At 45.3% G+C, this 20828-nt stretch overlaps 1 protein-coding gene across 5 annotated transcripts in view; it reads left to right on the top strand.

Annotated features, from left to right (window-relative positions):
- Nucleotides 1-20828, top strand: part of FBXO34 (F-box protein 34) — a 50067-nt gene extending 29239 nt beyond the window's left edge. For 2 of the 5 annotated variants that reach the window (XM_068149037.1, XM_068149034.1), the window contains exons 3-5: nucleotides 4087-4195; nucleotides 6894-7093; nucleotides 17929-20828. In XM_068149037.1, coding sequence (XP_068005138.1) covers nucleotides 7017-7093; nucleotides 17929-20119 — 2268 coding nt within the window. In that variant the 5' untranslated portion in view covers nucleotides 4087-4195; nucleotides 6894-7016 and the 3' untranslated portion in view covers nucleotides 20120-20828. The remainder of the gene's footprint in view (nucleotides 1-4086; nucleotides 4196-6893; nucleotides 7094-17928) is intronic. The other 3 variants (XM_068149038.1, XM_068149036.1, XM_068149035.1) reach the window with 2 other exon arrangements.

The following is a 20828-nucleotide window of genomic DNA, read 5'->3' as shown; positions in this document are numbered from 1 at the left end:
ATGTGCCAAAATGAGTCAAGTGGACCTCTCCAGCCAGGATCCCAAACATCCACAGGCCAAACAGGGTGATGAAATTATTGTTGACAATCTTAATCTGCCACGTCAGTGTTGTAATAACAAGCAGGATCTTTAGCGAACTAACTTTGTGCTCTGAAAAAGAGGAGATTCTTGCTGGTTTTAACTGGGTTTTGCTAAATTGGGGCAGGTTGGCTCTCTACTGGCATTCAAGCTAATCTCTTTCATGTAGGCTGTCTGGGTTTCTGTCTCTGAAGTTTGTCCTAAAACTCCCCTCTTACATCAGTTCTGCATCTTGCAGCCCTTTCTACCATTCTTTGCGTGTACAGGAGCAATCCAGTGAGACCTCAGCCTTGTGAAATGAGGGCACCACATCTCCGGAGCTGTGGGAGTGCTCCTCTACTATTTTTGGAAGCAGCTCTATTGCTTCTATAATAGGAAGGCTTCTGGAAGCTTTCTCCTTCCCCTCGCCCTAAGAAAGTAGCCTTTCAGCTGAGCTTTCATTAATTCAGGATCTGCATGGCAAAACAAATCTAGTTTTATACACTCAGTAATTCAGATGGGGCACAGGGATCATGCGGCCTCGAGCATGCAACCTAGCAGGGTATCTTTACTCATACCCCGTATCTGAGGATGTGGCAGCTGTCACCCCACTTAGGGGAGCTCAACAACCCCCTGTTTATCATTCAGGGCACAAGGGAGATTATATGGGGACAAGGAGAGCCAAAGTAGGTGTTGGCTTTCTAGGAAGTAGAGTAATGTGTGAGCTGAGTGTGTTTGTCTCCAGTGCTGGAGCAGCATTGGCAAGTAAGGGATTTACTGGTTTTATTTTTCCTCTTGGATCAAGCCAAACCAATCTAATGAGCCAATTCTTAACTTTTTCCCAGTTGAGCAGAAGCTGATGTCCTTACCCAATCTGGGCAAGACAGCTGAAACCTTTCAGGAAGAGTTGAACAAGGGAAACACTTGTAATACTGTTTCCACCCCAGCATTAATGTATGGGGCTAACAAGGTGCAGCAGAATTTGCCTTGTTTTATTCTATTTTTCCCTTCTGAGATTTTCTTTTTGAGGGGAGAAGGGCCTCACAGATGCATAGACTAGTTTAGGGTTGGAAGGGGTCTTAAAGATCATACAGTTCCAACTCCCCTGTCATGGGCAGGGACACTTTCTACTAAACCAGGTTGCTCAAGGCCTTGTCCAACCTGGTGTCCCCTCCAGGGAGGGGGCATATGTGACCTCCTTGGGCAACCTATTCCAGTGTCTCACCACTCTTACTGTAAAGAATTTTTCTAATACTCAGTCTAAATCTCCCCTCCTCAAGCTTAAGTTAAATTTAGTTCTTTCAATGGTAACCACACCTAGAGGAGAGAAGGCATGAGAGCTACAAACTTGCTGCCTTTCATTCTTTATTGACATGATCTTGGAAGGAAGACAGGTTCTCCCTATCATTAGAATAAGCATTTCATATGCTTATCTTTACAGCAAGTAGCACTGTTTGACAGCAGGGAAGAGTTAGGCATTGCCTTGGTGCCCTACATGCTCATTTCCCTGCTTCTGAAATGCTCCATGTCCTGCATGGTGTGCATTCAGAAGTGTTCCTTTCCTTGAAAACAGCTAAACTCCACTTTGTCACAGGCACCTTTCCTGGCACAACTCAAGGTGTGCCTTCAAGACAGTGGAGTCTGGTGTGAGTTGCTGAGAACCTCATCCCACAGGGCTTTGTTAATGTCTGCCAGGTTCAAGGAGCCCACCTCTTCTGGGTTATTTATATATCCTTGAGCTGCTTCAGGTGAGAAATCAGAGGGGGACCAGTGCTGATAAGGAGAATATGTGTGAAAGGGCTGTGAGGAAGAGAGAGGTGAGACCTGAATGTGGCAGGAATTACAGCAACCACAATAACTGTGGGGCTTGCATGGTGTTTTGGAACATCTATGTTCTTCCTGATGATACAGGTGGCCAGGCTCAGTTTCATGTGGGACTCTTCTGAGTCCAGTTAACTAACTGCTCTTTCTGGTGTTACCCAGAGTACAGAGTGGTGGAGTTTTGGGAGAGACTGAAGTGAATTTGGTGGGGTAAAGAGTAGTAATAGGGTCCTGCTGCTTGGTCAGCTCTGAGTCCCTGTGCCTAGAAGTGATACTAGCAAGTTTTGATGTGTAAGTAGACACAAGAAGCTCTTGCCACCACAGCTGGAGCTGCATCAGATGTAGGCAAAGTTACATCTTTAGACCATCAGAGAGAGAGGAAGCTGAGCACACAAGGTTTCACAAAGCAAACAATGTCTGTGGTGGCTCCTGCTGCCTCCTGCTGCAGGTGAAAAGGCCAAGCCGCAGTGCAGCAGGACTTTGAGAATCTCATCTGACTTAGTTATTAATCTTTTCATGTGAGTTGGATGCAGTGTCTTTAAGTACCTAGTTTCCTGTGAGGGTTTCTTGCCAGCTGCAGTACAAATGTGAGGTCAGTCTGAAACTCTGTGTAAAATGACTTGGAGTTAAAATGTGCTTGATACCTCTTTTTTTCTTAAGACTGAGGCTTAGCCTGGAGAAAAGGAGGCTGAAGGGAGACCTCGCTCTCTGCAACTATCTGAAAGGTGGAGGTTGGCCGCCTCATCCAAGGAACAAGCAATAGGACAAGGGGAAACAGCCTCAACTTGTGCCAGGGGAAGTTTGGATTGGATATTGGGAAAAAGTTCTTAACAAAAAGGGTTGCAAAACCCTAAACAAGCTGCCCAGGGAAGTAGTGGAACCACTGTCTGTGGAGGGATTTAAGAGTCATGTCGATGTGGTGCTGAGGGATGTGGTCTAGTGGTGACTTGGTAGTGCTGGGTTAATAGTTGAACTCCATCTTGAAGGTCTCTTCCAGCCAAAAGAGTTCTGTGATTCTAGGATTAAATTAAAAAAGCAAAATCTAGGTGATGAACTTTGTGTTAAAAGGTAGTCAAGGAGCTGATGTATATCATCTTGTGGTCAGGCCTAGCCTGGGAACTGCTGCTGGTTGTTACAATCAAGTCTGAATGCTGAGACTGGATAAAGCACCAGACTCTCCTGAGCAAGAGGTTTGCATGGAAGGCTATTACAGGTGTCCATGGGAGATGTCTGGGGATGCAGGGATAACTGGCTAAGCTGGGAAGTGGCAGAATTGCGCATCCAGTGAAACAGAGTTTTAGAGACAAGCATCATGTAACAACCCAAACTGGAGCTGTGGGAGGATGGACATGTAATGCTGTTCTTGGAAGAAAACAAAAACCACTCTGCAGATCTTTATTATAGGGCTGCAGCACTGGTGGGGCTTTTTGTTGTTGTTTTCTGGGTGTGTGTGTGTGCATGTGTGTTTGTTTTGTTTTCCTTTTGTTTGTTTTGTGTGTGGTGTACTTTCAGTTTGCTCACTGTGTGGTAGGTTTTTTGTTGTTGCTGTTGGACTTTTTTTTTTCTTTTAATTTATTTTTAAAGGATTATCTATCCCTCCTAATGTCTGGGGTTTGGTATGTATTCTTCTGAGTTCCCCTCTGAAACATTTGTCATCACACTCTCCTGCATCCTGAGTGTGCTAATGCTCTTTGCTGGGCCGCTCCAGCGTGGTGGCCCTGTGGAGCATCCTGAGGCTAAGCCTCTGTGCCAGTCCCAAGGCCACAGCCTCCTTCCTGAAAGCACATTTTCTGAAGGGATGTGCCCCTCCTTTGCACTGGTTTGTTTTACCAGACACTATTGTTACTGTTCAAAACACGCTTGCTCTTGCAGTAAAGCTGTAGCTATCAAAAGCTGTAGTGTGTTGCTGGACAGATGAAGAGGCCTTGACTCCCCCTTATCCACACTAGCTGAGCTAATGCATTTGTTTTCCTAAGCTGCAGCAGTGTTCAGAACCAATGATAAGGTGGAGAGTTTTCTGGGACTGTTTAGGGAGCTGCTGTCCGTTGCTGGGAGGATGTGGTGCTTACTGCTGCCAAAATCTTGAGTCCTTCCCACATCTTGTGCACGAAGGCATCTGTTTGGGGGTGGTGTCAGAAAGGAAGAACACCGCGTTGAAGTTTTTTAACTTCCTCTTCTATTTTGTGTGTCTGTGTGTTTGTATTTCAGTGCTCAGGCTGTACCCAACTCTGTGCAAAACTAACAAATCAGCTGAAGCACCTACTGATCAGGATCAGCCTCAGTAAAGAAACGCACTGTGGTAGTTGAAAGGCAGTAAGTAAGTCTCTGCTGGCTGGGTTGCTGAACTTTTCTTTTTCCTTTCCTGTTAATTCAGAAGCACAGTGTTTTACTACTCACACAGTAGGAATATGTCAGTAGCTCGCTGGCATTAATAGTCTATTTCAGCTCTTTTCTATAGTCCAGCAGCTAGAGGAGGGGAGAAAGCATGCTTTGTGTGGAGCTGTGTTTGCATCTGTGCTGCAGTGCCCATCTGAACTTGCCTCTATTTTGTCAGCTTTTGCTTCCCTCTAGTAGGTGCTAGTCCCTTGTTAAACACATCACATCCCACCATGTGATGCCTGTGCTTGTGGCTGTCCCTGACCTGAACCAGTTCACTCAATGGTTTTGCTTCTCCAGCTCTTTACTGCAAACAAGATGATCTTTTTGGTTACAGTTTTTTGCCTGGCTTTTTATTGCTTACTTCTCACTTGATCTGCAAAGGAGTAGGACTAGGACAAAGTATCTGGTGTTCCTAATCAGGAATAACTGGAGAGAGTTTTAGCTATTGAAAAAAGTGGCAGGCATTCTTGAAATGTTATGGTTGCACTCACTTGGGTGGGGGTAAAGTCATGTTTCTGTATTACAGTTCCTGCTGAGTCTCAAATATTAGTGTCAGTAAAGCCAGAAGGGGAAGCCAGACAAAAGCTTGGATAACAGTCAATTTCAGTGCCTTCTATTGATGGGAAAGTAACCATTTTGTGTTTAACTTGATTTTTCATAAAACACTAGGCATGTGCTTTTTCTCCGTGAATTGCTGCTTGTGAATATGTGTTTTATAGACCGCAAAACATCAGAAATGGATGCTTTTTGTGTCTAGGTTTCAGTCTTGTAGGTAGGTGCTTGTTATAGGCTCTGGGTAATCTGATGAAAATGGTGTTTTAACTACAATGATTCAATTTCTGCTGCTGTGAACCATGGCAGCCTAGCTCCTTGTCTTTGAGTTCATGGACTGGAGAGTGAACTTTTGTCTTCTCACTCTGCCAGTGCAGTGCCTCTGTCTTCTCCATCCAACATGTTTCCTTGCCTTGTGTAGAACTCAGCAAATATTTCTTCATGGCAACTATGATGTGTTTCTGTAATACTTCATGTATTATTTTAGGCTTCTGCTTACTGAAATGTGGACAAGTGATTAACCTCTCATTTACCAGCACTAGAGAAATTGTGGAATTGCTATTGCAGATTTCAAATCAGGTGGATCTCCACCAGCTTCTGTCTTCCCTGTCTGGAAAGTCATCCTTCATTGCTTTCTTAGCAAAAGTGGCTACCAATCTAGAGTGAGCTTTCTGGCCCAGGAGTGCAGCATTGAGTTGTAAATCGCATTGGTGAAGCGCTAATGAAATGAGCTGTGCATAGGTAGGCACTCTTCCGCATGAGAGTTCCTTCCCTGGTAGGTGTTGGGAAAGGAGTGATGTGAGAGGCTCCATCTCAGCCAGAGTTGTGCTGCCATTAAGAACAAAACCTCCAGCGACTGCCTCTGCCAGGCTGCACTGTGGAAATACTGGGGTGGGAGCCCTGGGCAAAGCTGCTGAAAAGGGGGGAACAACCTGCTGCACTAAATCACCAGTCCCCTGGGGATGCAGCTCTATAGTTAGCATCTTCAAATGGCATTCCTTTATTACAGCATCATTGTGCATGGTCCTCTGGAGAGGAAGCAAACAATCTTTAAAATAATCTGCTGGCAACTCAGGCTTGATATTTGAGCCTTTCCAGGGCTCTTTTGCTGTGTCACTCTCTCCTTTTATGTTCCAACTCCGAGGTTGTTGTTTCACCATCAAAGTACATTAAAGCACCAGTAATGGTGCTTCAAGGACAAAGTGTAGAAGGCAGCAGCCTAGTGCAAAGGAGAGATACTGCAGAACAGTTTTGTTTTGGTAAAATCTGCTGGCTTATCTGCATGTGATGCAGAGCTGGGGCAGTTTTCACAAGGTTTGGAGGCTGAGGGGTGGCATGTTTTTTGTCCTTTCTGAAATCTTCCACGTTATTTTGATTAGAACACTAACGTAACTCCTGGCAGCGTCAAATCTTACTGCTAGCAGCAGTTTCCCTCCAAAGCTTGATGCAGTGCTAACGAGCAGAAAGATCTTGTGTGTCCTGTTTCCTCCAGGCTTGGAGGACAGCGTGTTCCAAAGGAGGTGCCAAGGTAGTGCTGCAGTCATATAACAGATGAAGAAGCATTGTGTGTGCAGACAGGCTGCTGTGGTGGGTGTTTGTACTTTAATTGTGTTCAGAAGCTCCAGCTGCAGTAATGGCATGATGATGTTACCTTTTTTTTGTTGGTTTTTTTTTCTTTTTTAATACTTGTATTTGGGTATAAGCTGGGACACAGAAGGTTTCACTTCAACGTGAGGAGAAACTTCTTCCCTGTGAGGGCGATGGAGCACTGGAACAGGCTGCCCAGAGAAGTTGTGGAGTCTCCTCCTCTGGAGGCTTTCAAAACCCACCTGGATGTGTTCCTGTGTGGCTTGCCCTAGGTGATCCTGCTTTGTCAGGAGGGTTGGACTTGTCCTCTGGAGGTCTCTTCCAACCCCTAACATTGTGTGATTTATGACTCTCTCTGTTACATATATGTATGTGTATGCATATGTGTGTACATGTTTATTTTCTCACTCTTGGGCAAGTGTCCTTGTTCTGCCCACCTGTGTTTCAATCCCTGCTCTGATCAAACATGATCTTATGTACCTCCTTGTTTTGTTTAGTTTCTAGGTGTCAGAGACACAGAAAACCCCCACGTGGGGCAAAGAAAGCTGATGGGGAAGCCTTGTGTGTAACCCAGAATGGACTGGCTGTGACGGCGTGCCTTAGCTGGAGAGGTAGTTAGGATGAAGAGTTCCTGCAGAGCTGGCCTCCACAGGGAACCACTGAATTCCACATCCTCCACCTTCCATCAAGTCAAACGGTATGAACAGACTGGTTGGTCTGCCTCTGGTTAAGTATGTAGCACTGATGGAGGCTCCTACCTTCCCTGTTGCCTTGTGTGTCACTCAGATGTTTGGTCTAAATTCTTACTTTGGGATAGTGTTTAAGTGAAATGTTGCAATAGCTTAAGGGCAGAAATGTTCTTTGACACTTTTATTTGATAATGACAACTACAGATTCACTACAGCTGGTTCTGTACTTGGAAAAATCTTTGGGTTTTCTAGCAACAGCTGTAAATTAATGTGGGAACGTGGCTTTGAAGTACAACTGAATTGGGGAATGGTTTGTCTTAGTAGACTTTAAAACATGCAGGCAGCTTAAAGCAAGTGGAAATACTGGCAATCGTTGCTGTGGTTCGCCTTACTATGGAGTAAGTAATTAGATTAGTTTAAGCTCAGATTTTGTCTTGCTCACTCTCTTGTGTGTCTTATTAAGAAGAAATGCACGATTGATTTCAAACACTTGTCCTTCTGTGACAATGAAGTGAACGCCTCTCACTTTGTCTCATTATAGGCACACCGTACAGAACAACTTGTCCTTATGCAAATGCAAGAGCATGCCAGTTTGTTTGAATTTAAGCTACTTGAAGATATATGGTGGTGTTTTTTTTTTCCCCCCTTCTTTTCTGAAACCAAGACTTTTGAACTTCCTCAATCTGAAAAGAGCCAGCTTTCTGGTTTCCAAAAGCTGTGTGGGTTTAAAGCAAATTTTAACCTTTGTTCTTTGTGGTTGTGTAGACAGCATATATTTACTGTGTTAGTCTCCTGGCAATTTAGTGCTGGAAAAGGCTTCCTGGGTCACCCAGCTCCTAACTTTCCCAAGCTGTATCTGATACTCCCTTTTGTAAATTTGGAAGTCTAGCCTAACAACAATAACATCTTTCCTGCTCTCCACCTGTAGATCAGGCCGTTACTGAAGATGACAGATCTAGCTGTGCAACTAGGAATCTTGTTTTGATTCCCAGACTGAACATTCATGCCAGTTTATACACACAGTTGAGCCTGTGTTCATTTTTGGTTTTCCTTTTGCCTAAAGATTGTTGCTTATTTTCAGTGGTTTACCTCTTGTTATGTATTCTGTAAAATGCAGTTTTGTATCCTCACCTCACATTTGCTGTGCTAAATGACCCAAGTGTTACCTGGTAGCTTCTTGAGTACATAACAACTGTCTTCCTCGTTCTCAGTGTGAACAAATCTTCTGAGTCATGTCAAAAAGTGTATGCTGCACTCCAGAGCATATAGAAATAGAATAGAAAACTAGAATTAAGCAGGTTGGAAAAGACCTTCGAGATTGAGTCCAACTTCATGTAATCAACTAAACCATGGCACCAAGTGCCCTATCCATATCTGGCAGGAGGGCTTTCCACTGAGGCCTGGAATGTACCACAGAATCACCTCTGTTTATTTCTGTTTCGTGAGTGTCTATGGTAGCAAATGTACCTTTCTTAGTTACCTCCAAAACTTAATGTTTAGCTTTCTGGTGCATCACCATCTATATCTCAAAGCTCTGCTTCTGTTATTTGTGCCCCTGCTGTTTTGGAAGTGTCTTCATTTCTCTGGGTGCTTCTCTAGTATTTGTGCTGATGTCATCCCTTGCAAAATCAGATGTTCCCAAGGCTGATTCCTGAGGCATTGCTTTAGTCTCTGGGTTGGTGTTTTCTTATCCAGCATCACCTGGTGGGGCTGTCTGCTGCTAAGGCAGTTCTTTTGTCTGTTTTTCCCATTCCTCTGCCAATATGTCTTAAGCATTAAATCTCCTTGTGCCTTTTGAAGTCCATTTGAGTAAGATGTATATTTGTCTGAAAAGATGACTTCTGGACAACCTTCAGGTTAGCCTGGCATATTGTACTGTACCCTCTTCCCTCTTTTTCTGTGTCACCTTAATACTCTTTCCTTGCAAAGCACCTTTATATTGAAGTCAGAATACTAGGCCTGGACAGGCTGCAATTTCTCTCCCTTCTTTCTCCCCTGCAGTGCCACTTCTAACGTGCCACATGTTTTATTAACTTACTGTTTGCTTTCAAGAGGTTTATAAATCTTGTTTCTTGGCCTGCAGTTTATAACTCTGTCTATTTGGGTTTCTAAAGCTGAGATGAGACATTCCTGACAATTTTCATGAAGCTTTTTGATCCACTCACTGCTCTCTAATCTGTTTGGATTAACACTTGTCACCCTGATCACACTTGTCACCCCTCTTTAAAAATGATGCAACATCAAGTTTAGTATTTTGTGCTGTACCTAGAGTGCTCTTAATCTCTACTTTGACCTCGATTACAGCCTTGTTTCTCTGCCTGTCCTTCCTCACAAAGTGCTGAAGGACCTTTTACCATTTCTGTTTAAACTATCTTTGAAGGGACTTAACACTGCACCATTTCTCTCATTTATTGTTACATTTTGATCTCTTCAGATACAAGTTTCCAACTGATGTGACTTGGTATCTTGACACTCTTGTCTGCTTCTTGTATCCTTCCCAAAGAAGAAACATGTTCAGTTGGAGCTGCCCCTTTCCTTGTTTGGGATGTGTTCTTACTGAAAACGCCACCTGATTCCTGGAAAATGCCTGTGGTTTGCACTCTCTGTGGTGAAATCTTCTGCACTGCTGTGCAGCTGACTTCATGAACCAATTCCTTTTAGCCTTGAGTTTCAGAAGAACAACCTGGTGTCCTGCCTTCAAATATACTTCTGCTTATACTTTCTTTTGTGTCTTGTCACGATGGTGCAGTCCAAGGTTGATTTCTACAACCTTTCATGTGTCCTCATTATGTATGCAAAAAAATGAAGATTAAATAGCATCACTTTATGATGGCTCATTAACTGTTTGGAAAAAAATTGTTGCACCATGATATTAAGACATATTTTTGTAATCTCTTGCAGTTAAGAAATTGGAGGGGAAAAAAAATTATAAGAAAAATAAAAACATTTCCAGAGGGAAACATTTCACTTTGCTGCTCTGGGCAGCTTTCAGCAGAAGCCTTATAAAGCCACCACTTTTTTCTTGCTGTTTTTCTGTGATTTTACATAATCACAGACTGGTAGGTATTGGAAAGGATGTCTGGAGGTCATCTAGACCTACCCCCCTGCTAAAGCAGGGTCACCCACAGCAGGTTGCCCAGCATCACAATGTCCAGGGTGGGTTTGGAACCTCTCCAGAGAAGGAGACTCCACAACTTGTCTGGGCAGCCTGTTCAAGGGCTCCATCACCATCACAGGAATAAGTGTTTCCTAATGTTTAGGTGGTACTTTTGCGTGTTAGAGTTGGTGCCTGCTGCCCTTTGTGCTGTCACCGGGCTCCACTATAAACAAGGCTGACCCTATCCTCTTGCCCCCCACCTTTTAGCTATTGATCAGCATTGATAAAGTCCTCTCTGTCTGCTATTGAACCAGCCCCAGGTCTTTCAGCCTTTCCTCATAGACAATAAATAGAATAAACCAGGTTGGAAGAGACCTTCAAGATCATCGCGTCCAACCCATCAACCAATCCAACCCACCCAAACAGCTAACCCATGGCACCAAGCACCCCATCAAGTCTCCTCCTGAACACCTCTAATGATGGCGACTCCACCACCTCCCCAGGCAGCCCATTCCAATGGGCAATCAATGGGCTCTAGCCTCTTTCTCATCTTTGTAGTCCTTCATTGGATTTCAGTTCCTTCTCTCTCTTGAACTGGGGAGCCCAGAACTGGACACAGGACTCCATTTCTTCTCACTTTAGGCTTCCACCATAGACAAGTGTCCTCTTTGAACTGCATGTTTCTGGAGCAGCTATAAGTTGAATACTGAATTGTTCAGGTTTTGTTCCTTTCTGCTTTGTCATGTCTGTCTCATCTGTGGTATGGTTGGGAAGCAGGGATCATGGGTTTGAGTTTCCGCAGGCTCCACAAAGAATTGCTTCTACGTCACGCACTTCATGGTAAGTGCTTTTATACAAAGGAATGGCAAAGCAATAGCACTTCTTCCTGGGGAGAACTTAGGCAAGAGCTGAAGCTGCTTTGCTTTATGCTTTTTACCTTTGTCTGTGTGTTTACTTCACATGTTCAATACTTACTAATGGGTGGGAGTCTTCAAGTTGGAGTAGTCTGTGTGTTGGTCTTTGTGCAGTCTATCACCTGAAACCTCTGTTTGGTGAAGAGTATGGATTTTTATGCATGACAGATTTTATAGCTGCTCTTGTGGGCAGCTAGATTTGAGTGTCATCTCCTCCAGAGTCAGGTTATTTGAATACCTGATGTGGGTGAGCAAGCAGGGGAGGGATCCAATGTTAAGAGTTAAGTGCCTACTTCTAGCTCCTCGCCTCTTGTGGGTCAGCTCTACTCGATGTTTGGTTTGTTCCTGCTTGCCCCCAGACTGGCAGCTCAAGTGAAGAGCACTGCCTCAGCAGTCACACACTTTGTCTTTACCTTCAGAGCCTGAGATAGACCACACTGGCTCTCAGATTGATGTGAGAGGCAGTTTTGCAGGCACTGGGAGGTGGGTCAGGAGCATTCCCTTTAACAGGAGCCAAGGGAGTGGATTTTCTAGAAGTGGGCTGCTTTTGCAGCTGCTGAAGTCAAATCCGCTCCTGCTCTGGAGCATTGTGCTTCCCAGCTCTCCTTTCTCCAAGCTTGGACACTTGCCACATGCCAGAACAAGCTCCTGTGAGTAGCAAAGCCCCTTCCATCCCAGCTGCTCGGCTGGGACTTTCCCGCCCCAGCAGAATCCCTGGAATGCTTTGAAGCAGCTCTGTCTGCTTTACCTTGCCCTGGCAGTGCAAAGGGGATGGAAATGGTACTGAAGATTGAGCCCAAAGGACCCACCTAAGTCCTTCCAGAAATAACAAGTGGTTGACCATAGTTCAGCTTGCATTCAGTTCTCAGGCCTTCATAATTGTCAGTGTCCTTTACAGAGGAGCTAAGCTCTACAGAGAAACGGGATGCCAGGGAAGAGGAATGCTTTGCCAGAGGTTATGCTTGGTGTGGGTTTTTTATTGTTGTTGGGGTTTTTCTTTTTGTTTCTTTTTCTTCTTTTTTCCTGGCTTCTGTCTTGTGTTAGTATGTCCTGAGGGTTTTTTCGGAGTTGTAGTTGGCACTGTGTGTGCAGTCAGCAATGCTAGGAACTTTTGTCGACTGGAGTTTGTGTTTACAAAAATAAATCCACAGGAAACTTTGGGGTTTTGATTGAAATTTTCACCTTGCTAAAACCTTCCGGTGCTTTACCCAGAAAACCTGCAGTGTGAATGTGCTGTTTGAGCTGATGTCCCTTTTGTTGTTGTTGTCCTTGCTGGGCAGAGGAAATCTTTTGTCTTCACAGGACAGATTGGATATTAGGAAAAAATTTCTTTACTGAAACAATGGTCAGGCATTGGAACAGGCTGCCTAGGGAGGTGGTGGAGTCACCATCCTTGGAGGCATTCTAAGAAACGTGTAGACATGGCACTTCAGGGCATGGTGGTGTTGGATGTCTTTTCCAGCCTTCATGATACTGATTTTTATGACATTGTGAAAGTCCCTGACCCAGATGTGGTGAGGGGTATCTAGGCTCTCTGTGGACCTTGGAAAGGAATGGTAGGGGTTGGAAGGGACCTTGGAAGATCATCAAATCTAATCATAGAACAACAAGGTTGGAAAAGACCTCAAAGATCATCAAGTCCAACCTGTCACCCAAGATCTCATGACTACCAGACCATGGCACCAAGTGCCACGTCCAGTCCCCTCTTGAACACCTCCAGGGATGGTGACTCCACCACCTCCCTGGGCAGCACATTCCAATGGCTAACAACTCTCTCTGTGAAGAACTTTCTCGATGCCCCTGCCAAAGCAGGATCACCTAGGGCAAGTCACACAGCAACACAACCTGTTTGGTTTTGACAGTCTTCAGAGAAGACGACTCCATAGCCTCTGTGGGCAGCCTGTTTCGGTGCTCCATCACACTTACAGTAAAGAAGTTTTTCTTCATACTGAGGTGGAACCTCCTGTGTTCCAATTTGTATCCATTGCCCCTTGTCAATGGATGAAATTAAAATGGAGTCTTTCCTACCAATTTTGGAGTTTCCACTAAAGCAAATAAATTACTTTTTGAGACTGCTGTGAGTTAAAAGACTTATAAATACAAAAAGAGGCAGACAGATTCTGGCCAGCTTGGCACAGCAGTGCCTTGTGGGCCTTCCCTTCAGTAGGGAGAGGAGGGGTGTGTGCCTGTCTGTGCATGTATGAGGACATACATTTAAATATTTTTATATCAGTCCAGTGTGGTAACTAACTGGATAAAGCTGTAGTGGAAACAAGCCGTAGTTATGACTTGTAAAAACAGCAGTGGGATTCCCAAAAGTGTTAAGTATCCTGTTTTTCAGACATGGCTGATTAGAAATGGGAAAAGAAAAGAAAACAAAAAACCCCAACAAAGTAAACCTGGCCCTTATTTCATCATCTTCAGGATGGCATAGCTGTGTAAAGGCAGCTCTGCTGGCTGTTTCAGTGCTGAGCATTCCCGCTAGAATTATTTCTTATCAGTGATTCCAAACCGCACGTTTGGGGTTCAGAACCTTTTATTCTTTGCTCCATGAACTTCTGAAGAGTTGTTGCCTCTCAAGATAAAATTAGACAGCTTGATAACTTAAAAGGGAGGAGGAAAGCAGACAGAATTGCTCTGGAATTAAGTGTTAGAGGGCATTGTCGGTGACTTCACTGTTGAACAGCTATTTTTGATAGTTTTAAATATTTAGAAGATTACCTGCAGCTGCCGCAGTTCTCTGCTTGCCAGCTCTGAAGTGTTGCCGAAATAAGGTAGTCTGTGGGTGGGGACTGGGAGCTGGTTCATCTTCAAAGCAATTTTCACTTGTTCTGATTCTAGGAGCTAGAGATGAAATGTGCTACTGACATGCAGGGAATAAGCTCTGCTTGTCTACAAGTTACTGCTCACAGCAAAGTGTATGGAGCTGGGTGTTTTTTCCCAAGTGACGCTCGGGGGCGAAGGTCTGTTCTTGACATCTATTTTAAAACAGAAGTTCTGGGAAGAGCTGGGAAGCAGGTGACAGTGCGATTCAGCTGGTCAGGTGGAGCTGGCAGTGCTCTTTATAGCTGCCCAAAATTATTGACCAAAGGTTTTCTTTAAATCTGGATCCATTAAACGAGTGCAATGAATTGAATGCTGAATTCAAATGAGGCAATTATTCTGGCAGTAAAACTTCTGACTAAGGCATAATTTTGTTATGTAAATTACAACTTTTCAACCTTAAATGGTATTGTTGGCTGAGCCAGAGGCTAACTGAAGCACAGGAGGAAATATAACCTGAAACGAGAAATCCAGAATAGGTGAGGCATAACTCTACCCTTTTGTCTTTCTCCATAGGCCAGAAATAGCTGAGAGCAGCTGAACCAACTTTGCTGGCTAAACATGTCCTCTAAGCATGTTGGGGTAACCAGTTTGGTCCTGTTTTCATTCATGTAATCCCTGGTCTCACCTTCATTTGTAGCTTCTCTTAATGAAGGGTATTAAACTGATTGTCCTGCTGGATTCCTGAAAACTGCTTGAAGAAAGCCTTTTAAAAACACGTTCAGCTCATCTTTCAAACATCCTGGCCTGAAAACTCATGAATGAAATTTGATCTGCTGCTCCTGGCTCATGAGATTTCAATGTGCAAAGCTGTGCAGTTAATTGTGCTTACCTCTTCTCCCCAGGGTACAGTGTCAGGCAGCCATCGGAGCTTTTCTTTCTCTAGCCTTGCAAAGAAAGGCTCCAAAATGCCCTTTTCAGATGGGGAAGGGAGAGCTGCAGGCACAGTTTCTTGCAGCACCTTGTTGCAGTGGTTCTGCTTCGCTTCTGGGCTGGGCTCTGGCCTGAGCACATTGGTGGCCTGACCCTGTTTAGTTGTGAAGTGCCACCGAGGTGAGGCAGAGCCTGCAGAAAATGAGGCTGAAGCAGAGTGCAGCAGCTTTGATTTCCCATTCTGTCTTCACTCATCTATTTCAGCGCCCTGGCAGTCTATTTTAATCAGATTATTTTAGTTTTTAGCATCCAACTGAGAAGGCAAACAAAATAGCTCAGTTGCATTTTGCAGAGGAGACTAAACTGGGAGGTGACCCAATTCCAAGAGGAGCTGGAATTAGCATGCAGAAGGCATGGGGAGAGAATTAACCCAGGGACTAGGTAGGTGTACCTGTAATAATGGGAGCTCTCCTACCCCCACAGTGTGTAGGTGACATGCAGATGGTTTTAGCACTGGTTGCAGGAGTGAGGTGGTGATCTTCTTGTAAAATCATGAGGGGAGATAACATAGAATCACAGACTGGTTTGGGTTGGAAGGTACATTAAGGATGATCTAGTTTCAGTCCACTTCAGTAGAAAGGGACATCTTCCACTAGAGCAGTTTGATCAAAGCCCTGTCAAACCTAACCTGCAGTGTTTCTGGAGATGGGGCATCTACTACATCCCTGGGCAACCTGGGACAGTGTTTCACAGCCCTCAGCGTCTTGTGTCTAACCCAAGTCTACCCTCTTTGTTTAAAGCCATGACTCTTGCCCTATCGCTGCATACCCTTGTGAAATATTCTTCCTCTAGGCCCTCTTTAAGCACTGAAAGGCCACAAGAAGGTCTTCTTGGAGCCTTCTCTTCTCCAAGCTGAACACCCCCAGCTCTCAACCTGACCTCACAGAAGAGGGGTTCCAGCCCTCCCATCATTAGTGTGACCTCTTCTGGCCCTGCTTCACCAAGTCCATGCTTTTCTGTGCTGAGGACTCCAGAGCTGGACCCGGCACTGCACATGGGGTCTCACCAGAGAGGAACAGAGGAGGAGAATAAGTTCCCTGGACCTCCACACTGCTTTGGATGCAGCCTCAGGATATGGTTGGCTTATTTCCAGTGTCTCCCTCTGGCCTTCAAAGCACTGAAGACAACCAAAGGGGACCCCTAGGCTTTATGTGCACATGGACAGGACAGGCTGAGTTGTTGCCCTTGTGCACTCCTGTGTGGTGTTAGCAGCTGGAAGTATCTTGATTTCAAAGCCTTCCCTTGGCTAGGTCTGGAGCTCTCTGGCTCAGCTCTGTGTTGTCATCAATTACTTTGGAGGGTCAACAGCCCTGGCTGATCTGTGGGGCAGGGCTGCCTGGAAGGTCCCCAAACTGCATTCCAGCGGCACATCCATGTGTTTTTGGTCAACATCTGCTGTTAGGACCTCCTTCTTGCAGCCATCCTGTGTGTTTTTGTGGGTCTGCTTGAGGGGGTGAGTGAGCTGACTTCCTTTCTTCTGTGTGCCAACCCCATAGGTGCCCTCTGTAGCATCCTGGAGGGCATCTTAAAGTAGGTGTGTGTCTTGATTGCACTGTGGCACAGCAGGAGAGAACCCAGCTGGATTCTGTCTCTGTGTGCCTGATACAAAGCTATTGTGTGTCAGCTGCAGGTGTTAGACCTATAAATCCGTCCCACTTCATAGATTTGTAATGAAAAGACACTTTTAGGCTAGAAATGCAATACCAAAGCAGCTGTTTCGGTGGTGGGCACCAAATGAAACATTCAGTGTCTTACTGTGTCCGTATCAGCTCATGGTAAATGGTGGCGTTGAACTTGGTGTTCTTAAACCAGTGAGCATGGATTATCCCTGTTGCAAAAAGCAGGCCTTTTAAATGTAACCATTCAAAGATTGACATGGAAACACAATCTGCAGTTAGTGCTGTAATATGCTCATGTGATACTCCTGGGAGAAGAGCATCAAGTCTCCTGCTAATTATATCCTCTGTGGCAGTGCCCTGGCTTTCTGCATTTCTGAGCTTTGAATTGGAAGATGACTGTGCAGGTGTGATGGAACAGAGGAGTCAAGCACCTGGGGCTGTCACAGGAGTGGTGCTGCTGCTCTAGTGTCACCAGCATCCAAGTATCTCCTTCACTGCTCTTAAATTCTTAACCATAAAAATGTGGAGAGTGGTTCTTTATGTGATGCTTCTGTTGCTTTTGGGAGGGGGCATCTGATGTATAGTGTAAGGACCCTTACGGGAGAGGACACCAAAGTTGCCGTTATTGATACACAAAAAGATAGGTTTCATTGAAACTATCCATTGGGGTTGGAAGAGACTTCTAAGTCCAAATGTTAACCTGGCACTGCCAAGTCTACCACTAAACCATGTCTTTGAGCACCACATCTGCATGGCTTTTAAATGCCTTTAGGGTTAGGGACTCCACCACTGCCCTGGGCAGCCTGTTCCAGTATTTCATAACCTTTTCTGTGAAGCAATTTTTCCTAATGTCCAATCCAAACCTTTCCTGGTACAACTTGAGAACATATCCTCTTGTCCCCTCTGGGGTGCATATTTAGATTAGGTATCTGCTGGGATCTCTGAGTGGAAAAAAAATTATCTCTGGATAACTTTCCTTTTCAGCTTTAACTGTACTTTATCTCAAAAAAGTATTACTGTCTTTTTTAATCATAATATAAAAAAAACAATATGAAGAAAAGCTAATGTTGATTAAATCTTGAACCCACGTGTGCCTTGCAACTGGATTAACAACCAAAGGCAAAGAAGGGTGGCTGTAACTCTAGAATGAACATCTAGCTGTGTTTGTACAACAGGTAGAATTTCAGTGCTTGGATTTCTTCTTGCAACTTCCTGGAAATGGATTTCTCTGTAACAGATCTCTGCTATCCTTAAGACCATAATCCTATGGCAGGAAGTTCTCCAAGGGTGGATGTGGTAGGCTAGTTGCTGCTTTTCCTTTCTCAGGTGGTTCATTTTGCAGTGTGGGCTGCTTGATGTGTAGAGTAGGAGGCATCTTAGTGCCTGCTCTGGACCACCTTCTCATTCTAGACAGGCATAATTTGCAACTCTAACTTCTTCCCCTTCTGTTTCTGCAGGGTTTCTGGTATGCACTTAAAGCCATATCTCAAGTTACAGAAGAAAGAGCGATCTCCAGAAATAAGCCAGGACTCCCTGAGAAGCCTACCTCTGGGCCATCAGAGGTCAGCACAAGAAGAAAAATACACCAACAACTGCACCAAACAGAGCATTTTCCCCAAACCCTCCCTCGTGACTCCATCTCAAAGGCTTCTGGGGATTATTTATCCAAATACTATGTGCAATATGAATGGGAAAGCTCCAGCAGATGGTCTGAGTGCAAGGGAAAAGAAGAATGCCCTGTCTGCAACAATCCACCAGGGAGAGGAAGGGGAAGGGCCTCTGGATGTCTGGGCTGTCGTGAAACCTGGCAACACAAAGGAGAAGATCGCGTTCTTCGCTGCCCAGCAGTGCAGCGGCAGCAACCGGCCGGGCTCCATGAAGATCAAGAGCACGTGGGACATCGATGGGAGGACAGCCAAGCGCAGGAAAAAATCGGTAGATCTTAAAAAAGCCAAAATCCAACTGGAAAGAATGAGGGAGGTGAACTCTCGGTGCCCTCAGCCAGAGCCTTTTGCCTGTGGCATCGAGCACTGCTCGGTGCATTACGTGAACGAGAGCGGTGAGGGTGCGTTCCCGGGCCGGTCCCTCTCGGTGATAGAGATGGTGGCCTTCCTGGAGCAACGAGCAAGTGCTTTACTGGTGGACTGTGCTAAAACTTGCATGCCTGCTTCTGTGATGAGGCCGAACGCTCAGCCCAAGGCTGTGCTGCCCAGCTCAGACCCCTTCTCTGCCGCTGGGGCATGCGAGGTATACACGGAGAGGGGACCCTGTGGCACTGGCGAGCAGCAGCAGAGCGAGCCTGTGCGAGTGCTGGATATGGTGGCTAAGCTGGAGTCGGAGTGCCTGAAGCGTCAGAGCGAGCGGGAGGCCGGGAGCCTCTCGCGGAACAACAGCTTCCGTAGGAACGTGGGGAGGGTGCTCCTGGCCAGCGGCACCCAGCCTGAGGGGGAGGTGGGGAAGGTCTCCTCAGGGCGCCTGGCTCCGGGGGATGGCTTGGAGGAGGCAGGGGTAGCCGAGGCTGGTTATGGAGGACGTTGCAGTCCTCTGGATGACAGTGAGGTGTGGGATGGTGCTGCCTCTCCTCGGCAGCCTTTTTCTTCTGGGCTGGATCCTCAGGTGGGGAATGTGAATGCAGGACTTGCTCATGCGGTGCTGGCCATTACCACTGGCAGGAGTGATTCTGAAACACGCATCAAGCCTCCCAGACCTCTGCCACCTGTCTGCCCAGCAGCTGCTGGGTTGCCACCAGGTTCCTTGCAGAACAAGAATGCGACTGTTGATTGTATGTCAAAAGAGCCTGTCCTTTTCCCAAAGCAGAGTCTGCATCCTGCTAGGAAGGAGCCCTTATGCATCAGTATATCAGTCACCAAAACTGAGAAGGGATGCAGGAAGGAGAAGCTCTCTAACTCCAGCTCCAGTGAAGACCCTCTCCCAGGAAGTCTGTTTTTCCTCCAGGCTGACCAGCCTGTCCCTCATGACCAACAGCTGCTAAGGGAAAGTACCCAAGAAAAGCCAGGAAAAGTAGCCCAAAATGAGGATGAGGATGCTTTGGCATCTGACAGGCCATGCATCAGCAGCGGTGTCCCTACAGAGCCAGCTGCCCTTGCCGTGCCTCCAACAGAAGGGGCTTTGCAAGTACTTGATGCCTCCTGCTTAAAACGGCAGGTTTCACATGACTTTCTGGAAACCAGGTTTAAAATACAGCAGCTTTTGGAGCCTCAGCAGTATATGGCCTTCTTGCCTCACCACATCATAGTGAAGATCTTTGGATTGCTTCCTACTAGGAGTCTGGTTGCCCTAAAATGCACTTGCTACTACTTCAAATTCATCATTGAGTACTACAACATCAGGCCGTCAGACTCCCGCTGGGTCCGTGATCCCCGCTACAGAGAAGACCCCTGCAAGCAGTGCAAGAAGAAGTATGTGAAGGGGGATGTGTCCCTGTGCCGCTGGCATCCCAAACCCTACTGCCAAGCTTTACCCTATGGGCCTGGCTACTGGATGTGCTGTCACCGCTCTCAGAAGGGCATCCCAGGCTGTAAGCTGGGTCTTCATGACAATCATTGGGTTCCTGCCTGCCACAGCTTTAACCGTGCTATCCATAAGAAGAGCAGAGGAGCAGGAGCTGAAGCAGAAGAGGAATATTAGTGCACATACACTTTCCTGCTCAAGTGTTTGGGAGTAGGAAGAGAATTCTCATGCCTTGTGCTGTTTACAGTGTATATAATTGTCGTGGGTTTTGTTGTTTTGGTTTATTTTTTGTTTGGTTTTATTTTTTTGTTTATTTTTGTTTGGGTTTGGTTTTTTTTGTTTCTTCTTTTTTTTTTTTCCCTCCCCCCCCCAGGGCTATGAAACTGCACATACTTAAACACAAGAGCCTTTACCTTTTAGATTTAAAGATCGCTTTTAGTCCATCTCTGTGTAAATAACACTATAAAAAAAGCCCTAATTGTACATACAGAGTCTGCAGCTGGCTGAACAAGGTAATCACTACAATGCAGCTATGATCGTGTTGCGGCTATGGTTGTGTGTGTTTTTAAGTGTCTTGTTTCCAAAATCTGTATATCCTGTATAATATATGAATGTTTCTGAGAAGAAACTCTAAATAGGTAAAGGGCAACTTGTTCAAAGAGTCTTCAGACAACTTAACTGGACAACCTTAAAATTAGGCTAGAACAGATCCGTTATAGTTAGTTGTGGCAGCAGATTAAAAAAGGAAAAAAAAAAAAAAGGAATATTATTGTATAGTCAGAATATAAAAAGTTCTTGTCTACCTTACCCATGGAGTCTGCTTCTTTTTTTTTTTCTTTTCTTTTCCCTACTTAAATAAAAACAAAATAATAATGTGCATTCTAAA

The sequence above is a fragment of the Melanerpes formicivorus genome, unplaced genomic scaffold (genome assembly GCF_026170545.1).
Source record: "Melanerpes formicivorus ecotype bairdi unplaced genomic scaffold, bMelFor1.0.p_v2 SCAF_17, whole genome shotgun sequence".
Lineage (NCBI taxonomy): Eukaryota > Metazoa > Chordata > Aves > Piciformes > Picidae > Melanerpes > Melanerpes formicivorus.
Note: the sequence above shows the minus strand (reverse complement) of the source record. Positions and strands in the feature narration are given on the sequence as shown.